We start from the raw sequence: 20,342 nt of genomic DNA on the forward strand, positions 1-20,342 counted from the left end.
CTATCTGCCTTTTTCTTCTGGGTAATGCTATGTCTCTTTGTTTTGCCCAGCTACTAATTTCACAAGATTTATATGAGGTTCATTATCACTGAAAACACTAAGTCTGTGTCTATTTCAGATGAAACTGGCCCGTGAGTTTAAAAGTTATAGGAAATGGACAGAAGAACCCAGAAGTATTCATGCCTTGATTTCTCTGGAAATCAGAGGGGAAACTAGGACCTCTCCCTTCCCTAAAATTATTGCATTATAACCATATATTTAAAAAACATACCTGTGCCAACTGATCTAGTATCTTCAGGCAGTGTTCTCGCTTATCATCTTCCTGTTTATACATGAAAATACATCTAACAAGAGGAGAAATGAGGTTCCAACCCATATTCTTGACGATAACCTAAAAACCAGATTTTCAGAGAATAAACCAAAACCGGACATCTTCTAAACCCAGAAAGATGGTATATATGAAGGCCAAAAAAGACAATAGATCATTGTCCTGGTTGTAAACAACACCATAATGTCACTGAAAATTTAGCATCTATTACCATAAAGTTCTGTATTTGGCATACATTGTATTCTCTCCCCATACCTATAAACACAGCTGCATATTTCTGTATAGTTTTCTTCAATGTATTAATTCTGACATGTCAATATCTATTTCTAAGAATTTATATGACAATACATTGAAAACAAGACTGAGTAGAGGAGTTTCACTGAAAGAAACAATGCTTAGACAAATTATGTTTAACCTGAGGGGATCAAGATCTTCCGTTGTTACTCCAAACTCACAAAATTCAAAACCAGACTGTGACCCCCATTGAACATTGCCAAAACATTCCACCCTTCACTTTCTTTCTGAACTTCCCATTTATCTGTGTACAATTTAGTATATTCTTCCAGCTCCCCAAAGTGCCTACAGACATTAGCATCAGCTGGGTTGGCTCTTACAGTTTTGGCCAATATTATTATATTCATCTGTGGTGGGTTGACCTCAGACAGCAACTAAGCACCTACTAGCATGGGCTCCTCTCTCCATGGGGCCGCAGGTCCTGCCAGGAACCTGCTCCAGCACAAGCTTCCCACAGGGTCGCAGCCACCTTCAGGCATCCACCTGCTCTGACATGGGGTCCTCCACAGGCTGCAGGTGGATATCTGCTCCACCATGGACCTCCAAGGGCTCCAAGGGACGGCCTGCCTCACCATGGGCTTCTCCACAAGCTGCAGGGGAATCTCTGCTCTGGCTCCTGGAGCACCTCCTCCCCCTCCTTCTTCTTCACTGGCCTTGGGTGTCTCCAGAGCTGTTTCTCTCACATATTCTCACTTCTCTCTCTGGCTGCAATTGCTGTTGCACAAGGGTATTTTCTCCCTTCTTAACTATGTTATCCCAGAGGCACTACCACCATCGCTGACGGGCTCAGCCTTGGTCAGCAGGGTCCGTCTTGCAGCCGGCTGGCATTGGCTCTATCAGACATGGGGGAAACTTCTAGAAGCTTCTTGCAGAAGCCGCTCCTGTAGCACACACACCCCCCATTACCAAACCCTTGCCACACAAACTCAATACGCTGAAACACTGGTCTATTATCAACACTGTTTTGGTCACAAATCTAAAACACAGCACCATGCAAGCTGCCATGAAGAAAATCAGCTCCATGGTGGCCAGACCTAGTACACTATCTGAAATCCTGTCCTGCAAAAGAGGGACACTGTCACTTTCTTTTAGTTATGCTTTTGTCCTCTCTTTGCTTAACTCACTGAAAAACAGTTATTAATGGTTTTGTTAAGATTATCATGACTTGGTTTCTGTGAGCTACCTGAAATTACACAAGAATGTGCACTTAACACATAGCAACTTATTAACTATTCATATTCATATGTACAGCCTTGCTCCACAGTGAAAGTAGCTTTTCCTTTTTAATAAGCAGTTTTATCTATTTAATGTTGTGTTACTGCACAACTAATGTATAATGCAAACTTACCTTATTTTTCTCATTTTGAATTACTTCTAATAACTGAGCTGCATACCCATCTTCTAAACATTTCTGACCTGCTACCTGAAACAGATTAAAATCTTCTCCCTTGAAATCAGCTTCTTCCAGAATTTGCTGGAAATAAAATATGCATGTTTAACTCCACACTTACGAAAGGCAAATAAAAATAAGAAAATCTAAGCCTTCATTTCAAAATTAAATGTAGTGTCACTGTAACTTAATCCTGCCCTATATAAAATAGTTCACATATTAAAAATGCTATCAAGAGCTACTGCAGAAGACAAAGCAGTATTTCAGCAGCACTATCTAAGTCTAGATTGCAGCATGCTGCTTGGAAGATGTATTTTCTCCAACAACCTGCTAGGGTTCTGTTCCTTCAGACAGGTACTGTTGAAGACAAGAACACTTCTTTCTCCAAGAAGCAGAAGTTAACAAGCATCTTGGGATAAGCACCACAGAGAAGTCAATGAAACATGGAGGCTGAACTTAGCCGCCCAATGAGGAGTTCTGCTAACAACTGTCTTGTGTTTTGGGGTCATTTTGGTTTTAATTATAATACATGAAGAGAAATGTACACTACTTACACGTTACTTTTATGGAAAGAAAACTACTTACGCATCTTTGTATTATGGCTTGAAGTTCATCAACTGCCATTATAGTTTGACTTTGTTCTTCTGGCATTGAAAACTATTATAAATTTAAAAGTGCAGTATTAAAACACATAAAGTGAAAACAAAGACTGAAAAATAATCACATTATGAAAAAAATACCAATAGAGGAATGAGAACAACTTAGATATTATGAAGACCACATGATTTAAAAAAAAACAAACTAGCAAAAATAGTATATGTTTCTTAAAAATGCGTATTATTCTACTCCCTATATTTGCAGGTGACAGTATTGCAGACAGGAAACAATGTGCATTCTATGTATAGGGAAGCAAATTTTCAAGTAGTATCAGGGTCACCTTAAGAAGTTAGGAGGCCTCAGCTACTACTTGAGCACATACATTGGAAAGTGCAACTAATACAGAGCAAGTCTGGGCTCACTGTGCACCAAGCACAGATGCCCACAATACACATTTTCTGTGACTATTCTCATCAGAGGAGCTCCTGCTCAGCCCTGACTGGAACACTCTAATCTGATGCCTGGGATGTGCACAGCTGATCCAACCACCATGCCCGTTTATATCAACAGTTCAATCAAGATTACATAAGCAGTATCATTTATATCTTTCTAGTGTCTAGGTTGGGCTAGTTCAGTGGCCTTTTACCTCTAGATATTATAAGTTGGAACGTTCTTGCTAAAGACAATTAAGTTAAACGTTTGAGTAATGTTAAGTACATACAAAGCTTTACATAGCCAGGACCATGAATTACAAATAAAATCAAGCTTGGTTAACCCATGTGATACATCATAGCAGCAGTCACAATCTTTATAGTTTTAAGTAATTTCATGTGCCTAAACTTGGTTGTATGATCACTATGAGTGTCAATTACCTCTACACCTGGATAATTGGCTAACTATTCATCAAAATACCCAAGTTCCATATTTATACAGATATCTCAATGTAACATCCTTAATCTTTCCTCTTACATTTGACCTCTGCTGCATCACACACCACCGAGGTAATTAAGCTACCTGGATGCTTAAAAAAAAAACAAACCAAAAAACCAAAACCAGGCAACTCACAAAAACTTCAAAAGCATCTCTGTGTGAATTTTATTATTCAAGGAATAAACAACTCACTTTTATTCTCAACAGCCTATTTTAACATTTTTATGTCACTGGGATGTATCTAGCCTGTCATTTTAATTTGGTCATTATCATATACTTTATTACCACACGTTTTACTACTTGAGCTCTTAATTTTACCGGATTTTACTAATCCTCTCAAAACAATTTAAATATACTTTTGAACGCTAATATTCTTGCATTTTCAGCCCTCAGTAACTTTACAATGTACTTACAGCCCTGAGACATGCCCGGAGCACCCACCGTGCTAGTCCAGGGATTTACCAGCTGAGCTCACAGTCGGTCTTGGGCCTTAACACTTAATCCAGTTTCTAATTAAATCTTTTCAGACGTTTCGGCGGTAAGTGGACAGCATCTGAATCGTGAAACTTTCCACTATTATTACTCACCAAACCCCCTCTTCTCTAATAAACATACACATATACCTCAGCCGCTTCCCCAGGCGGGGTAGAACACGCAGGCCAGCACAGAGGCTGCCAATATAACCCTTTAACACGGCTGAACTAAAAACTCACAAGGCCGCCACCCCCTCTCACCTCAGCGGACCGCCGGTGGAGCTGGGCTCCGCGCCGCCACTCCTCAGCCCCGATCGGCCGTACCCCACCGCTCCACAGCACCGCGCCACCGCCTCTCCCTGCTCCCGGCCCGGGCCACGCCGCGACGGCGGCTCCGCCTCCCGGGTGAGAGGTCAGAGGGAGGGAGGGAACGGGCGGGCAGCCAGCCAGCCAGCCAGCCACGATGATGGCGACCGGGAAGCTGCAGGGCGGCGCGAAGGGGAAGCCCAGCCGGCGGCGCGCAGGTAGGCTCCGGGCTCCGCGTGCCGCTCCCCCTGCCTGGCGCTGTGGGCTCTTCCTGTGCCCTCAGTCCGGCACGACGGGCTCGCCCAACTCGCTATACCGGGGGAGTGGCGGGACGGCCGCGGTCGGCAGTGCAGGTACGCTGCCGCGAGCCCAGTGGGCCTCGGCCGGGCCGGGCCGGGCCGCGCCGGCTGTGTGGTCGGGACCGGCGAGCGGCGGCTGTCAGCGGCGGCTGGGCTCGGCGCCCCTGGGCGGTGGGCCGGGCGAGGCGGGGCCAGGCGCCTCGCTGTGCCCTCAGGGCGTGCGGGGGCTGCTCCCCTGGCTTCTGTAGCGCCGGCTTGACAGCGGTCGTGCAACTGGTCAGAAAGCTGCGTCCTCATGTTTTAAGCATAACAGCCCATTCTTTTCCGTCCCTGTTGCCCTTGCGTTACAGGAGCAGCTGTCTGAGTGCTCCGTGTCGGTGGCTGGGTCAGGGCGGGCAGAGTCCCGGGGCAGTCCGTTGGGGGTGACCGAGAGGCAGGGTGGGCGGCAAAAGCGTTTCTCTGGTGAGAGCACCGTGTTGTCCGGGCCTGCCTGGAGAAAATACAGTGGTGGGCCAGTTTGCTAGCAGTGGGATACTGGGGTAATAGCTGGGGTAAAGCTGGGCTGGAGAACCACTGCAGAACCAGGGTGAGGTTGGCACAAAATTATTGTCAGAATTATTTTTCCTTTAGCTTTCTGACTATACAAAACATGCTGAATGAGCGTATGAAGAGAGTTGGGTCTATCTGTCTTCACACTTATCAAAAGAGTGTATAACTAGTTGCTTGAATGGTTACTAGCTTACTGAAGTCACTCTCTGCCACCAAAAGCAAGTTTCTAAGCTTTCTGGATTGTGCTTACAGTTTTGAGGTTTTCATATTTTTCAGGTTCCAATATTTTTCACTGTTAAAGGAAGAAAGTACACTAATTTCTCTATTTCTGCATTTGTATATTTGATTTCTAGAAAATAAGCATTCAGCTGCTCTGAAGAATGAAGATGCTGCTCAGAGGTATAATTTCTAATTAACAATACATGGTGATCATATTGTTTTGCCTCACTTTGAAATCACATTCCCTTCCACGTGGTTTTTTGCTTTCTCAGAGTACCGTGACTAACTTCACATCACCAGCATCAACATTATGCAGGCTTGTTTGGAGTGATGCTGTGTAACTTCAACAACTTGCACATTGCATAATATGCATTGTATAATATGCTAAAAGTTTACAAATCTAACCTCCATGGTTGTATTTCCTTACTCTGTAGTGCTTGCTTTTTGCCATTTTCATTTCTTTGCATGTCTGCCATTTTTCTTTATTCACTTTAAAAACAGAACTTGAGAGGAAAAACCACTTTGTGCCATGGAAAATTACCTTCATTTGACTCTGTAGTAGAGCTAGACTTCCAGGTGAATGGCATAGACCTCTGTCAGTTAGGACAGCGGAATGACTGTACATTGACAACCTCTGTGGAAAGCACTGCCAAATGGAGATCAGAGACATGTAGATGGTTGCTCTCTGTGTGTTTGCTGACAATAGAATAGTGGCAATACTCAAGAACACTCAGGATATCTACTGTAATGGCATTTGATTTAATTCTTCCTTTACTTTGTACTCTCACACTCAGTCTTGTCCCAGTCCTTTTTTCTTCCCGCTCTTCATGTCTCATCTAGCTCCCATTCTCCTGACAACACTCCATAAATTGTTTGTCCCAGGCTCTTTGTCCAACCAGTTCTGGGTTTCCCTCTCTTGCAAGAAGAGTTTGGTAACCTTGTATGGAAGTATTGCAATGCAATAAGAGTCAATACTTTTCCTGACCAGGATGGAAATAAAGCAAACCAAGGTGGGATACTCCTTTGTGGTTATTACAGAATTACTTGTCCAGTTACTTGTTGCTTTGTCTGGCCAACATGGTGTGATGCAGAAAAAAAGTAAGCTACTGTATTTCAGAAAAAAAGATGAAGATGCAATTGGAGAATTGTTCATGGAAAATCTGCCCTCTGTGTCATTCAGTGTGTGTTCTGTTACAGGAAAGCAGCTCTGGAAGCTGCTATGAGAAAGAAGATTGAATTTGAGAAAAAAGCATTGCATATTGTTGAACAACTCCTGGAAGAGAATATTACTGAAGAGTTCTTTCTGAATTCTGTAGGTGTTGCAAGTTTTTATACCATTTTGTATCTTAGCGTTCAACTTTTTAAAAAAAAAAAAAAGTCCTTGGAACAATTTGCTGCAGTTTGAAGTAGACAAATCATTTATTCCCTCTCTCATCAGCCCTGATGATGATTGCCTTACTTTCAAGGATTCTGCAGTAAAAACATGCCCTGGTTTTGCAGGACTGTATATATCTATGAATCCTTACTTTATTACCACAGCCTTTGTTTATATGTCTGTTGTTCTGGACTGATAGGTGCAGCATAAAAATTTAGGTCGCATCATCTATGAATTCAGACAAAAGTCTCTATAATGCCCTGCAGTTAATCTGTCAGCACAGTTTTGCTGGAACAATGTGATGATTACTCCTGTTAAGGTTGTAAATAGGCTGGTAAATAGGTGTACAAAACATGTAAATAGAGGAAAATTGTGAAGATAGGTGCAAATAGAGGCAAAATTATGAGACTCTTGTGTATGTAAAAAGAAGTGCCCATGTCTTTCTTCTTTCCCTATTTATCCTTTCACCATTTCTACAGCATGTGTTCTAAATGTTGTTTATTAAACTTACTAAATAACTGTTATAAAATTTAAAATATTTATTTGCTTATGAGATGCTTTAAGTATGAAAAATTACATATTTTCCAGTATCTGTTCTTGAACTATTTTCTGGTCATTTTAGGGAAAATTTATTACTCCATCTCACTATAAAGACATTGTTGACGAACGGTCTATCATCAAACTATGTGGTTATCCTCTATGTCAAAATAAACTGGAAAATGTAAGTTGCTTTTTATTAATGCTGTTATCATAACAATCTCTTCACAATTCTTATTCTCTTGCATTTTCTTTTTAATTTTAAACTTCCAGTATTAACCATAGATTAAAATACTGTCAAGTATTGGGCCAGGCATCATATAATTTCATTTCAGTATAATCCTTCTGAAGTAAAAGGTAAAATTTGATCAGTTGACAACCATTACTGTATGACAGAATCAGTTAGCATCTACTTTGACAGTAATAAAGATGAATGAGTTATGGCTTCATGGCCTTCCTTGGTGCATGCAGAAATTCTAACCTTGTTCCTTCTTCAGTGTAACCACATATCTCCATGAGAAGGATTGAAGTGAAAAAATAATGCAATGCAGGGGTATCACTATGTGAATGCATATACATCTGCTCTAAAAATGTATGTTACCTCTGTGAGAATCATAGTCACACAAAGTATGGTATGTCAGAGCTTAAGCAGAACTCACGAGTTCAGTTAGATAACCTGTGATGTAATACCAGTTGTGATACACCTGATTACATGAAAAAAATCTATGCAAGTACAAAAAATTTTACTGTATTGGACTTCATATGTCCCCACAGATATTAACGCAGAAACTGTATTATATTTTATGTAAGTTCCTGTCTGGGTTTGTCTGGATAGTGGGGGGGTCTCTGACAGTACAGTCTCACATGCATATAAATAGATATGGATTAAAGGAGGACCTGTCTGTAACTGCCCGATACTTCACACAAGTAAAGTTTCTCCACAGCAGCTGCATTGCTTTATGTTCAGTGCTGGCTTTTTTGTAGAGCGGAAGTTGTCTTCTACAGATAGCAAGATGTAAATGATTAAAGATAAATTGCCATTCTTACGTCTGAGAAGGTACAATATCAAAAGAATTGAGAGAAAACGTGGTTGTAGTATGTAATTCAGTTAAAATGGAACATACTACACATCCTAAAATATGTGAAATAAGAATGAAGTTTTCTGTAAAGTCATGATGGAAGTAACAGTCTTGCTGATGAAAGCATATTGTTTTAGGTGCCAAAACAGAAGTACAGAATTTCAACAAAAACAAACAGAGTTTATGATATCACTGAAAGAAAGGTACGGTAACAAGTCTGTTTCTAAAATGTATGTAATATTATCTCAATGTCAGAAATGCATTTTTGTAACAGAATTCGTATAATGGCTTGATTCAGAGCCAATACGGTTGGTTCCGTATTTTATGAAAATCATTTTCATAACTGTTAGAATATGAAGGGGTTTGTGCATTTCAGTTTCTAGATGCTTTATTTGGAAAGAATAAAAAAAAAATTACTTTCTTTTCTAAATTTAAACATAACATGGAAAGTTTTACTTAGATAGCAGTTTGATTATAGTGCAGCTGATCTGTTAAAGATATTTGCAAAGAAGTGTTCTTTATTTTGCTTGAGCTTTAGTAGGGTCAAAGTGCACATCCTTTTCATTCATGGTAGTGTAATACAAGTTACATCTTACGTATTCCTTAGCGTGACTGCCTTTAGGGTTTTTTTTGAGGACTGTTCAACATAAAACGTATCTTTTCACAAAGTCTGTTTCTTTCTTTAAGCATATTCATGTGTGTGGTTGAGTAAAAGTCGTCTTTGCCTGCTCACAAATCACCTGCAGGTGTTTATACACTAAATTGTAGGATCAATGTTTTAAGTTCCAGAACAAATTTCTTCAGTGTTGCTAGTATACATTCCGTTCCTCTGGTTACAACTCTGGGATACACAAAATTCTGGGAATTGCTTTCTCAAGCTACCAGGCAAGACTCTGAGAAGAAGTGGGATGTTTTGTCTTGTTCCCTAATGCAACTGTGCAAGTTAATTTTTCAAAGATGCTGCAAAATTTTAGGTGTTGTTCTGAGTATTGCAAAATATCCAAGTTCTGTTGCTAACCAAAATTTTCATTATTGAACACCTGAACTTTATTGCATGTCTTTTAAATTGTACAACCATCTTGTTGGGTTAGGGATTGCTCTTTTAACAGTTTTGTTTTGTTTTGTTTTTTTAAATTATTGTTATATAGAATCCAGCACTGGATTGCTTCTCAGTATGTAATAAAAGTGCAAAAAGCAGAAAAGTGGGGGGAAAAAAAGCAGCTTGTGGGGAATGGAATAGGCCTATTTGACAGGTTTGGTTTCTCAGGTGAGGTAAAATCCTGGTCATAGGCTTAAAAAGACATGTGAATTGGTACTTAAATTTTACGGGCATAAAAACCAATTACCTTTGTACATTTCTATGAGTATTAAAATTGTCTTTAGTCTTATTTTCTTGCATTCTCTCTCATTTCCAGTGCTTTTGCAGCAACTTTTGCTATAGAGCATCTAAATATTTTGAAGCTCAAATTTCCAAAAGTCCAGTATGGATGCGAGAAGAAGAAAAGTAAGTATAATCTCATACATTCATTGTTCCTTTTGAGAATATTATTTTCTCTATCCAAGCTGCAATGCTAAGTAATTAGCTGCAGTGCATCAAAATGATTCGGCTGAAGCAGAGGTAACTGATGTTGACATGTTAGCTTAGCATTGTGTTAATTTTAATAGTGTTGTTGCCATATTGATCACAGTAATTGACATGACTCGATACTACTCATGACTACTCAGTAGATATGATCATGTTAGTTTAGAGGGCAGACTACACATAAATAATAGTCAACTTCTACTAACTTTAAAATGTACTTATTAGGATTGGATTTTTACAAACCATATAATGTACAGGATGAATTAATCTTATCCTGTACAAGAGATTTTCTAATTTTAGCACAGCACTTGGCATTGGTCTTAAGGTTAGACTGTGAATGCTTGCACCTGAAAGCAGACAATAGCATGAAGAGGTTCTTTATCCTGTCTAAAGCTCTAATTTCAGATTGCCCATTTCTTGTTGTTACTGCAATACATATTTTGGAACAGTGACGTGCAGTCCATGTTCCTAGCTTACGAAACACAGGCTTGCAAATAATGAATTGAGCCAATGGGTGTCACTGTTTGACAATAAATACTTGCCTAGAGGATGTTCAGCTGAATTTACTCTGCTTTCATTCTCCAAGATGCTTTTCATAGTCTCCTGATTTTCAACAAAAGAAACTAGCTGAAATTATATGTGTGAGCTTGATTTCACAGTTCAGATCAGTCATATGAAATATCTGATCAGTGAGAGAAGAGGTTTAGGGCAGCCTGATCTGATCTGAGGGATACTAGTAGGTAAAATTAGTTTCTTCATTAAATGTTTAAGTAAGTTTATCAGTATTTTTGTGCTGTTGTTTTGCTGTCTTTAAGGAAAGTATTTCTAAAACCTCCCTTTATTCTTAATGTGAAAAGGGCATAGTTCTGATATGCCTGACATAGTTAATTATTTATGCAGTGTGGTGGTGGGGAAGTGGTATTTTCAAAAAAACAAACAAATGAACCCCTAGATAGTTCATGGCTAGGTATATCTGTTTGCACAACTGCATACACGTGCACACACTGATAAACGTTTACACATTAGGATATCTGAAATTCTTTTGACAGAAAAGACTACAACCTCCACTTAAAACTCTGAAGAAGAGCTATATGGAGTTAATATTTTAAATCATCATATGTTATCAGCTTTAGTTTCCAAACTAAATTCATTCATATGAGTGGTGCAACTTTCATCTTTTTAAACCTGTGGGGTTTTTTGTGTACTGTGTGAGAGACAGTGCATTGACTTGCATTTAGGCATGCTTACAAGGTTTTCTTTCATTCATAGGACAGGTGGGTGAGGATTTCACCATTGAATGCTGGATAAAATGAATAGCATTGTGATGCTGCCTCATAACTGCATTGAAGCAGATTAACTGCAAGTAGAGCTTTGGAAAGAAACCTGTCAGAATTTGTTTAGTAATGGTTCTTAGAGTTTCTGGAAACCTTTGAACTCCACTTTCTTAAAGCACTATAGCTTGATAGACTAATTTTTAACAAAGTAAAACTTTAAATAAGTAAAGATATCTTGAATATTCTTTCTTTTTTTTTTTTTTTTTTTTTTTTGCCTTGATTTGGAGCATTTTTCTGTAAGACGCCTGGGATTGTTTTTACTATAGGAACTCTGTGACCTGTGAGGATCTTAGCATGTTTACTTTGTTCAAGAGGAGACCAAAGGGTGATCTGAAAACAGTCTACAACTACTTGGAAAAAAGTTATACAGATTACAGAGCCAAACTTTTCTTGGTTGATGGCAGAAAACTTAACAAGGGGTGATGGCCAAAAATTATCGCATGGATGGTTCAGGCCAGACATGGGGGGAAAAAATTGCACCAAGGTTATGGTGGAATGAAACAGGATACTCAGCAGCATTTTGAAATCTCCATCTTTGGAGGTTTTCAAGATTTAAACTTCATGAATTTGTGGCTGACCTAATCTAGTGCTGGTGACAATTGCACTACAAGCAGGAGGTCAGACTAGAGACCTCCAGAGGTCCTTTCTGAGTAACATTAGCGTGACTTGCTGATTCTGTTAAATGTTGTTCAACTTAACAGCATCATGCTGCAGGCACGAGTCGTGATCTATGAACATGTATGTATAAACCTGCTCTCACTAACCCTGCTTTGAACAGAGAGTGCTGGACTAGAAGATCCTCAGACGTCCCTTCCAATCTCAACTGTCTATTTTATGCCTTACTGTGTATTTCAAGAGCATTACTTTAGCAGAATGATCTTCATTATGTGTCTTCTTGTTGCAGACCACCAGACATAGAGCTGCTGAAGGAGGGACAGAGGTATGATTTTTTTTTTTTTTGTTAAATGCATTTATAGTTAGAAATATTAGGATCATATCAGGTGAAAGGGGAATCTTTGATTTCCTGTGTTATAGACAAGACTTTATTAGAACCTACACAAAGGATTATTTGTCTTGTTTGGTTTTTTCCTTTGTGATTCTAAAACAGCATATTTGATCTGTATGATTTAGTGTACAGCTGCTCTTGGCCTGTATGTCTTAATTGAGCCTGTTGAAATCTGAAACAAATACACTGTTTGTACTTTGCATATTTTATACCATCTATTCTTTATAAAGAAAATGGTACCAATTATATGTGATGAAAGCTTCTGTACTTCTTAATCTAAAACATCTATATCAGCTAAAATGAAATCACACTACTCTGTCATCTCTCTGTACCTTGCTGTGTATTGTGACTGTTTGTTTTCTTTTGCAACGTATGGCCATTAGGTGGCAAACTTACATATGCTAAAAACAGCTCTGCTGTCTCTCTGATTTTAGGATATTATTATGTCAAGATGCCTATCTTCATTTTAAAATTGCACTATTCATCATGCTAAGTCTGACATTATTCTGTTGTCTTTAATAATGTCTTGTTTACTATTATTTTCTAACTGCCAATAAGCAACCGAGAACTCATTTCTCTAAATAGTATCTATACTTGTCATCTTGATTGCAGAACATTACAATTCTTTGAGTTCAAGAAGACTTTTAGAAGAGCAGCTGTGATTCTTGAAGCAAAAAAGTACACTTCTACTATAATGGGAAAATATTTGTATTTCTTACATGAAAATTAAAAGCTATTACAGGTAACACCCATTTCTTATTTCATTAATGGCTTGTGTTTTCTGTTACAGTGGACAGTCTGGAGAAGAGGTGAAACTACGTGATGAAGTAATTAAAACATCTGACATTGAAAATCCTAGGATATCTTCAAACCCATGTGAATCTGGTTCTCACGACACCGCCAGTGACAGCAGTAGTGATACTGAACAAGAATTTGTTTCTTCCGTCCTATCAGGAAGTCGGTCAAGTTCAGCTGATACTGCACAGCAATTGCACAGAAATAGCATCCTCAAAAAGAAGCATGCTCAAAGCATGCTCTATTCCAGCCCTAAAACTGAAGACTCAGATGTGGTAGAAGCCACTAGACAACTATCTAATTGTAAATTAGATGCTCAGGAAGAAATGCATGCTTGCTCTCGTCACACTAAAATAACTGCAACACCTTCAAAAAATACTACTCTAGGGAAATCAAGTGCTTCAGAAAACTATGAAAATACCTCTGGTTCACAGATAGTTTTTCTAGGTGTGAGCAAAAGAGGGGCAGAACATCTTAAAAGAACACTAGCTAACTCAAAGGAACATAAAAAACCTGAACTGAGGGATCCAGTTAATTCCAAAGGTAGTTTATTAGAAGTGCTTAAGCAAACACTTATGGAATGGAGAACTGAGGAGACTTTAAAATTTCTCTATGGCCCAAACTACGCTTCTTTGTGTTCATCAGAGAACATATCATCTGCCAACCAGGAGAATGAAGAACTTGATGAGGATGACTTAGATACAGCCGAAGATTTTAACACTGTTGTTATAGGGGAGTCTGAGAACAGTTTGAACTATTCTTTACCTTTCACATGCCCAGGTGGAATAGTTAAGCCTGTGCCTAGTTACGAAAAATTAAAAGAAGAAAGGGAGTTCCTAGAACTCCGAGTAAAAGAGTTCTATAAAGGAAAGTGCGTCTTGGCTGAAGAGGCAGTGACACATGCACAAGTGGAGGAACATCCAAGCAAAGACAAAGTAAGCGTCCAGTGCAATAGTGTCGAGGCTGTGTAAAGTCTGCTTTCAAAGAATTATTACAAGTTCTTTGTTTTTGTCATCACAAGTGGATAAGTATCTTGCATGGGGAAGGGGAAAAGTACATTAGCTGCACACTGTATGTTAAGTCAGATTAAGCAAGCTTCTGCCCATTAAGAAATTTGGGGTTTTTTTCTATTCAGAGATAAGAGTTTTCTTACGTTTAAACATTTATTGATAAGATGTGACTATTTTGATGCATTGACTTTAATTAAATACTAGGTTATAGCTGTTGAAGTTTTTTGTCTAATACAGGATGATCAACAGGAAGATCTCACCTTCCCACTTGTTGATTCAAGTGCACAAATGCAGATTAGAAAGCGAATCGTCCTTGAAAAACTGAGGAAAGTGTAAGTATCCTTTACTTTGGTAAATATCAAGCTGAAGTTGGTGCTCATTCATCATCATGTTAAGTAACAAACACACTGTGCAAGGGCATTCTGGCTTTTTCTAAGTGGCCTTACTCATAACTTAAATCTATTATTGCCCTAACAAACTTATTATTTCTGAGACAGTCATGCGCAGTACAGTTGCAGTCATCTGCAGTACAGTTGCAGATGTCAGTTTGCACAGCCTGCTGAGGTCGGAATCTCACTACTAAGGTGTTTTCTAGAAGAAACCTGACCCTTCCTACAAGCATTGGAACTTGCAGTTGACAGCATTCCAGGCTGGCATGACAGTGTGTTCTCACTCTTCAGTAGCTGGCAGAAATCAGGGCACTTGTGCCATTACACTGAAAATTTCTATGGGTTTTGGATCTAAATGTTGGTATAACACATGGAGCTTAAAATGAGAATATGTGCTTAAAAAAAACTAGTTCCACAGCAGAGTTTTTATTTATCTTCCTCCTTTCCCTCAATTATCTGGAAATAATCTCAACTATTTAGATTCTTGTAAATTGTTTAAAAGCAGATTCTGATGGACATAAAATATGAAATATTTAAATAGCTGTAAGTACTAACTGCTCAAGTCTAAACTGAAAAACTTGATGGGGAGGAGTGCAAATATTTAAGCATAATAAGCATATTGTTACTGGTAAACAAACCTACACAGAAGGAAGCAGTGTTTTCAAATCTCTTAATAGTTTAAGTAAAGGTCTTACTAAAAGACCTTTCTAGTCCATGATTGGGTGGCTGGTATCAGTATGCCTCTAGCTGCAACCATTAAAGGCCCTCAGAGTTGAATCTTAAAACTTTCCAAACACCAGACCTTTTTCACTTACATAACAGGGCCTTGGAGTCCTAGAAGAGAGATTAAGGCATCTCTGCTGTAGCTGTTAAAATTATTAATTGTCAAAGTTGAGAGGACCTTGAAAATACTCCCATTGTCCAGGCAATGCAGATAAATGAGTGTTTGAAGGCCATGATGGTGGTGGTTGTTGTTAGGGGTATTATGCTTTTCAATGGTTGTAATTTGTGTTAGCTAGACAAACTAGATTTTGCAGAAGCTTTTTTTTTTTAAAAACTTAAAAAAACCCCAACCAAAACTCCTCCAAAAAAACCTCCAATCTGTTTCTCTCTACCTGCAACAAGTGTGGGTGGGCCACAAACATGGAATCAAACCATGCTGCAAGAAAGATTCCAAGGACTACTACTGTATGGGAAAGCAGTTTCTCTGCTCCTTCAATTTTTTCCACAAGTTTGTCAGTCATTTTCAGCTTCTAGCAAAATTTCTGTTGAACTTAAAAGTCTGGTACTCCATGAATAGAGGATAAGAAAGATAGGGGTTTTTTTTTGCTTAGTTTCTTCAAAGGTTTTATTCTTGACTCTCCCCTTCTTTAGTTGGTTGTCTTAAATTTTATGAGGTGATACAGTAGTCCTGTCACACTCAAGTAAGAGAGACCATTTTCATTGTGATGAAACTTTCATGAGCTTTGGTGGAAGTCCTACTTGAGAAGAAATGAGAAAGAGAGGAAAATGTATATTGACCAGTGTCTTTTGCCTTCTAGATTACCTGCAGTTTTGGGCCCTCTTCAGATTACTCCAGGTGATGTTTACACAGAGCTAAAAAATCTTGTCAAAACTTTCCGGTGAGTATTGGTCTTCATTTAGAGATTCTTCTTGGTTGATTAATTGAACATGCTGTTGAAAGATTTGTGATTTGGGCACAGAGAGGGGCGCATTGCAGATTTGCCCTTTTCTAGCTATGTGTTCATGTAGGTAATGTCACATTCCCTGTGGACTAACAAGTCAACCCTTTCCCTGCTCCTGACAGTGACTGGGTCACCAGGAGTATTTGTAGATTTTTAAAAACTAGGCCAGTGGTCTCTGGAGGATGGTGGTGAGTCTTTTAAAGGTTCTACTACCTCGTCACCTCCTATTAAGCGTGAGTTTTTGAGATCTGTCGCTTTTTTTTTGCTCTGGCTCCCTACAGCCAGGCTAAATGGTTTTAATGTGATTAATAATTGTTACCACTAACATCTAGAGACAGAAGGAAGGTCCAGTTTGACCTGTCTTGTTCCTGATTTCAAGGGGAAGTAGATCTAGTGGACATTATCACCACCACAGGTGAAGTTTCTGTTTCAGTCAGAAGCACTAAAGACAGTATTTGGAAACACTGGGATAAAGAAGGAAGGAAAAAAGGAATGGTGGTAACTTCTCTGAACATTTTTAGGTTTTCTTTGGGACACAACTCTCATAACTTGGACCTAGATCATGTCCTGCATCTTGAAGTATTGTCAGGAAAAGGAGCAACAACAGTTGCTAACTCTGTGTATGCTGTCACTGTTGAAACTTCACCCCCATCCCAGCCTGCATGAGGTTTACATGTAAATTTTCCAAAACTAATTCATGTGGCATTTGCCACAAGAAATCTAGGCTTTGGTGAATAGAAATCCATCTTTACCTGATTCTTTCTAGTTTATCTGATGTCTGGAACGACGCCACTAAAACACAGATCTCTATATGCAGGATTTCTTACTATGAAAGATACTCTTTTCCTTTCTGGTGACTCTCTGCATGATCTCTTTTATCTATAAGAATTGTTAGTGTTTAAACTTGATTCTGTAATTGCAGTCTTTAAGTTGATTAACCTTTTATTTTAACAACACTGAAACCAGGGAAGATATTTTTGGTTATATTGGAGCAGCATGTATAGACTGTATATATATACTGTGTATATATATATGTATATAAATATACTGTATATACCGTGTGTATATATATGTATATACCTACTATTTGAATAAAATCTTTGTATCTTAACACTAAAAACAGTTTTGTTGCTCTGCAGTCTAAATGCTTAATAGTCACTTTAGCTTATGGATTCATAGGACTGGAAAAACTATATTTGGTCTCTCTCAATAGACTTTTGTATGATTGATTATGCAAGAAGTCCTGGAGGTTCTCCAAAGCAGAACTTCTATTTTAAAACATTTTTGCTATTCAAAGACAATGTGGCCTGAATATGAAGTTTTAAAAGTGGTTTATAGCAAAGGAGCCTTGAAGCCAAAATGGATTTCTAAAAACATTATATATATATATACACACATCTGTGGATTTACAGAGTGGAACCAAATCTACTTAATTTGGACTTTGATCCCAATACCTGGCTCATGTAGCAATCATTTATCATTTTATAATTTAAAAGTCTTCCCTGATCTATTTCTGATCTCACAGAAAACACTTCATGAATTTATTTTTAAGTCTTTTTGTGTTAGGGAGTAAGTTGAAGGTAATGGTATCAAGTGCTTGGGCCTCTCCTACTGTGAAGATTCCAGATAAATTGCTTAGAAATTCAGCATTTTGAGTGGGGGATGATTGAAGACAACTGTGGGCACTATACAAGAATTTGTAAGTGCCTTTTATATGCATCAAAACAAATGGAGTTTTATTGTCACTGATATTAAAATAATAAAAAAATACAGGAAATATGGAAGCAATAAAAACCTTTGGGCCTTTTCTCCTTCTTGCATTTCTGATACGGAAGAGTCTGTTGATACACAAACCTAGCTCATGATATTAAGATGAAGGCATATGTTTGAATCTCCAGGTCTGTACATAGGTTTAAATTTACTTAATATGAGTGGTGTCTCTGATTTTAGGTTGCATGCTTTGGCAGGAGGACTGTATTTATGTATTTATTTTAAACTGTATTTATGTTTGCAGGGTACAGAAATTTAAACATTACTTTCTTTGTTAATGTGATTAAAATGCTTAATGACTATGGAGGGAGCACTGACAAATGCTAGTGCTCTTTCCTGCTTTTTGTACTGGAAATATTTCAGGCTGAAGAACTTTCCAAAGAGGGTACAAGACAAAACACATGGCTGTATAGTGCTTAGCTGAAGAAGGGTAAAAGAGCATGTGGTGAACTAAGCAACAAGGATTTTCAGCTCCATTGGTTTTTAAAGGAACACTTGCAGTTCAGCCTCCTTTGGGCAGCGTTTTATTCAATCACCACTGCTGGGAAACGCACTAGAGGGATCTCAAGAGACATTTTAGAATGGTTAGAGCTCTTCCCAAAGAAAGTCCCTCAGTGCCTGTAAGCTTTTGTTACGAAAACTGAGATGTCAAATAATTCTCCAGAGTGTGTAAGGGCACTTTATGAAAAGATCAGGAGAAAATTAGCTGTTTATATATAAATCAAGGCTAAATGATTGTTTGGGGTTTTTTAAGCATAACATTTCATATTTAAAATAGAATTTTGTCTGAATCTTATGGTTGCAAGTATTTTAATTCCTTTTATGGAGCTTATCATTGATATTGAACTCTGTCAATGAATATGATACAGTTGTTTCCTAAAGATCTATTCCAGACCTTTTATTACAGCTTTGTCTGATCTTGTTTCCAAGACAATATTTTAGCTTTTAAATATGTATCGTGAGTGTATGTTTTCTAGTGTATACACTCACTAATAGGATTTTACCTGTTACCCTTGTTAAGTGGAATTTTAGGTTCTGGGTTTCAAGTCAACCAGCAATACTTTGTCATAGACAAGGTTCTATGTGGAAATATGAAAGTACCAGAACGTTAATGACCTTTTTGCAAGTAAATGGGCTTCTCTTGAAGAGAGCCTAAAGTTATAAGAGGAGCTCATTTTTGCTGATTGTCATCAAACTAAATTATACTACAGTATGTAAATATGTTGCTTTTTCTCAGGGTGGAAGAGCTGTCTTCTATGGTTAAATTGGTCTAGTTAAATTGAATCTGTACTGATCTGGGTTAGTTAAACTTTACTCATCTTAGTGCAAATTTTGGAAGAATTATACATAGCTGAGGTCCCCTAAAGTCACAACTTCACGTCCTAATCCCATGAAGTCAGCTTGCTGCCTTACAGAATAGGCAAACAGCCAAACTAACAGATCAAATTCTTGGCCTGAAGTTACATAAGCCTACACCTGGGAATCTGGATGTGTGAACAAAAGGGCTGCTTCATTTGCAAAGATGCTGATGTAACACTTTGCAACAAAAATTGTAAAACAAAAGAAAACATCTTCTCTATTTGGGGCACACTTTTTTCTCTTTCAACCAGTGTAAGAACATGGACATACTGGGTAAAACTGAAAGACAGCAAGCATGGACCTGTTCAAAGGAATGTTTTTTTCACCAAATGTATATTTAGTACCAGTAACTATTTGCTACAAGCTATTAGTCAAATCATAGCAACATGTTAAAAATCGAGCTCATAGATTCATAAATGACAAGTATATTCTCATTGTAAGGATAAACAAACCTCTCTAGAAAAGGAAAGACTACTCAAGACTATAAATAAGTATAAAGAAAAATATACTTTAAAAAGATTGTTTTATATTAACCAGTTACATTTTCTTGCATCTTGTTTATAATACCTGATGCTAGGGGCCTGTTAGGAGATGACTATTTCACATAATAATCCTGCTGTCCATCTGCCATTCCCTGTTGGACAGTGTTCCTGTTATCAACTTGTTTCCTAGAAATCCCAGGAAATGTAATACTGTTGAGGAAAGGGTGGTGAGCTCCTGCATTGTTGAGTTTCTTTCCTGTAACTTCAAGTTTGTTGAGATCCCAATCCAAGTTCTTGCACAGGGCATGTAGGGATGTGCTTAAATCTGCTGCTGCAGCAGGCACTGTTTACAAATCAGGCCATCATTTGCTAATAGAGTTCTGCTAGCAAATCTGTAGCTGACAGTAATTAAATGGGAAGGCAGGTAAAGGAAAAAAAGTAGAACCAACTGTGTGTGATCTTTTTCTGTCATTTTTGGATTTACTGTTTTTTATTTACTGGTTACTTTAACCTTGGACTCCTAATTGTATTCCTACAACTTCCATATCAGACTT

General features: G+C 38.3%; 2 protein-coding genes across 7 annotated transcripts in view; one reads left to right on the plus strand and one right to left on the minus strand.

The window, feature by feature from the left end:
- GLMN (glomulin, FKBP associated protein) overlaps window positions 1-4,421 on the minus strand; it is a 22,310-nt gene extending 17,889 nt beyond the window's left edge. Inside the window, exons 1-4 of one of the 2 annotated variants that reach the window (XM_075759917.1) lie at window positions 4,274-4,421; window positions 2,598-2,669; window positions 1,971-2,096; window positions 272-391 (exon numbers count right to left, since the gene is read on the minus strand). In XM_075759917.1, coding sequence (XP_075616032.1) covers window positions 272-391; window positions 1,971-2,096; window positions 2,598-2,663 — 312 coding nt within the window. In that variant the 5' untranslated portion in view covers window positions 2,664-2,669; window positions 4,274-4,421. The remainder of the gene's footprint in view (window positions 1-271; window positions 392-1,970; window positions 2,097-2,597; window positions 2,670-4,273) is intronic. The other variant, XM_075759918.1, reaches the window with a different exon arrangement.
- Window positions 4,422-4,423: 2 nt separating this feature from the next.
- The window catches only part of RPAP2 (RNA polymerase II associated protein 2), a 51,200-nt gene continuing 35,281 nt past the window's right edge, over window positions 4,424-20,342 (plus strand). For 4 of the 5 annotated variants that reach the window (XR_012836548.1, XR_012836547.1, XM_075759913.1 and 1 more), the window contains exons 1-10: window positions 4,424-4,536; window positions 5,520-5,565; window positions 6,583-6,697; window positions 7,383-7,481; window positions 8,514-8,579; window positions 9,792-9,880; window positions 12,197-12,232; window positions 13,089-14,028; window positions 14,341-14,435; window positions 16,034-16,114. Coding sequence is in view for 3 of the 5 variants with exons in the window: in XM_075759913.1 (XP_075616028.1) it covers window positions 4,476-4,536; window positions 5,520-5,565; window positions 6,583-6,697; window positions 7,383-7,481; window positions 8,514-8,579; window positions 9,792-9,880; window positions 12,197-12,232; window positions 13,089-14,028; window positions 14,341-14,435; window positions 16,034-16,114 (1,628 nt within the window). In the remaining 2 variants the exon portion in view is untranslated. Of the gene's footprint in view, window positions 4,537-5,519; window positions 5,566-6,582; window positions 6,698-7,382; window positions 7,482-8,513; window positions 8,580-9,791; window positions 9,881-12,196; window positions 12,233-13,088; window positions 14,029-14,340; window positions 14,436-16,033; window positions 16,115-16,698; window positions 16,975-20,342 lie in introns of those variants that run through there. The other variant, XM_075759916.1, reaches the window with a different exon arrangement.

The sequence above is a fragment of the Balearica regulorum genome, chromosome 8, assembly GCF_011004875.1.
Source record: "Balearica regulorum gibbericeps isolate bBalReg1 chromosome 8, bBalReg1.pri, whole genome shotgun sequence".
Classification (NCBI taxonomy): Eukaryota; Metazoa; Chordata; class Aves; order Gruiformes; family Gruidae; genus Balearica; species Balearica regulorum.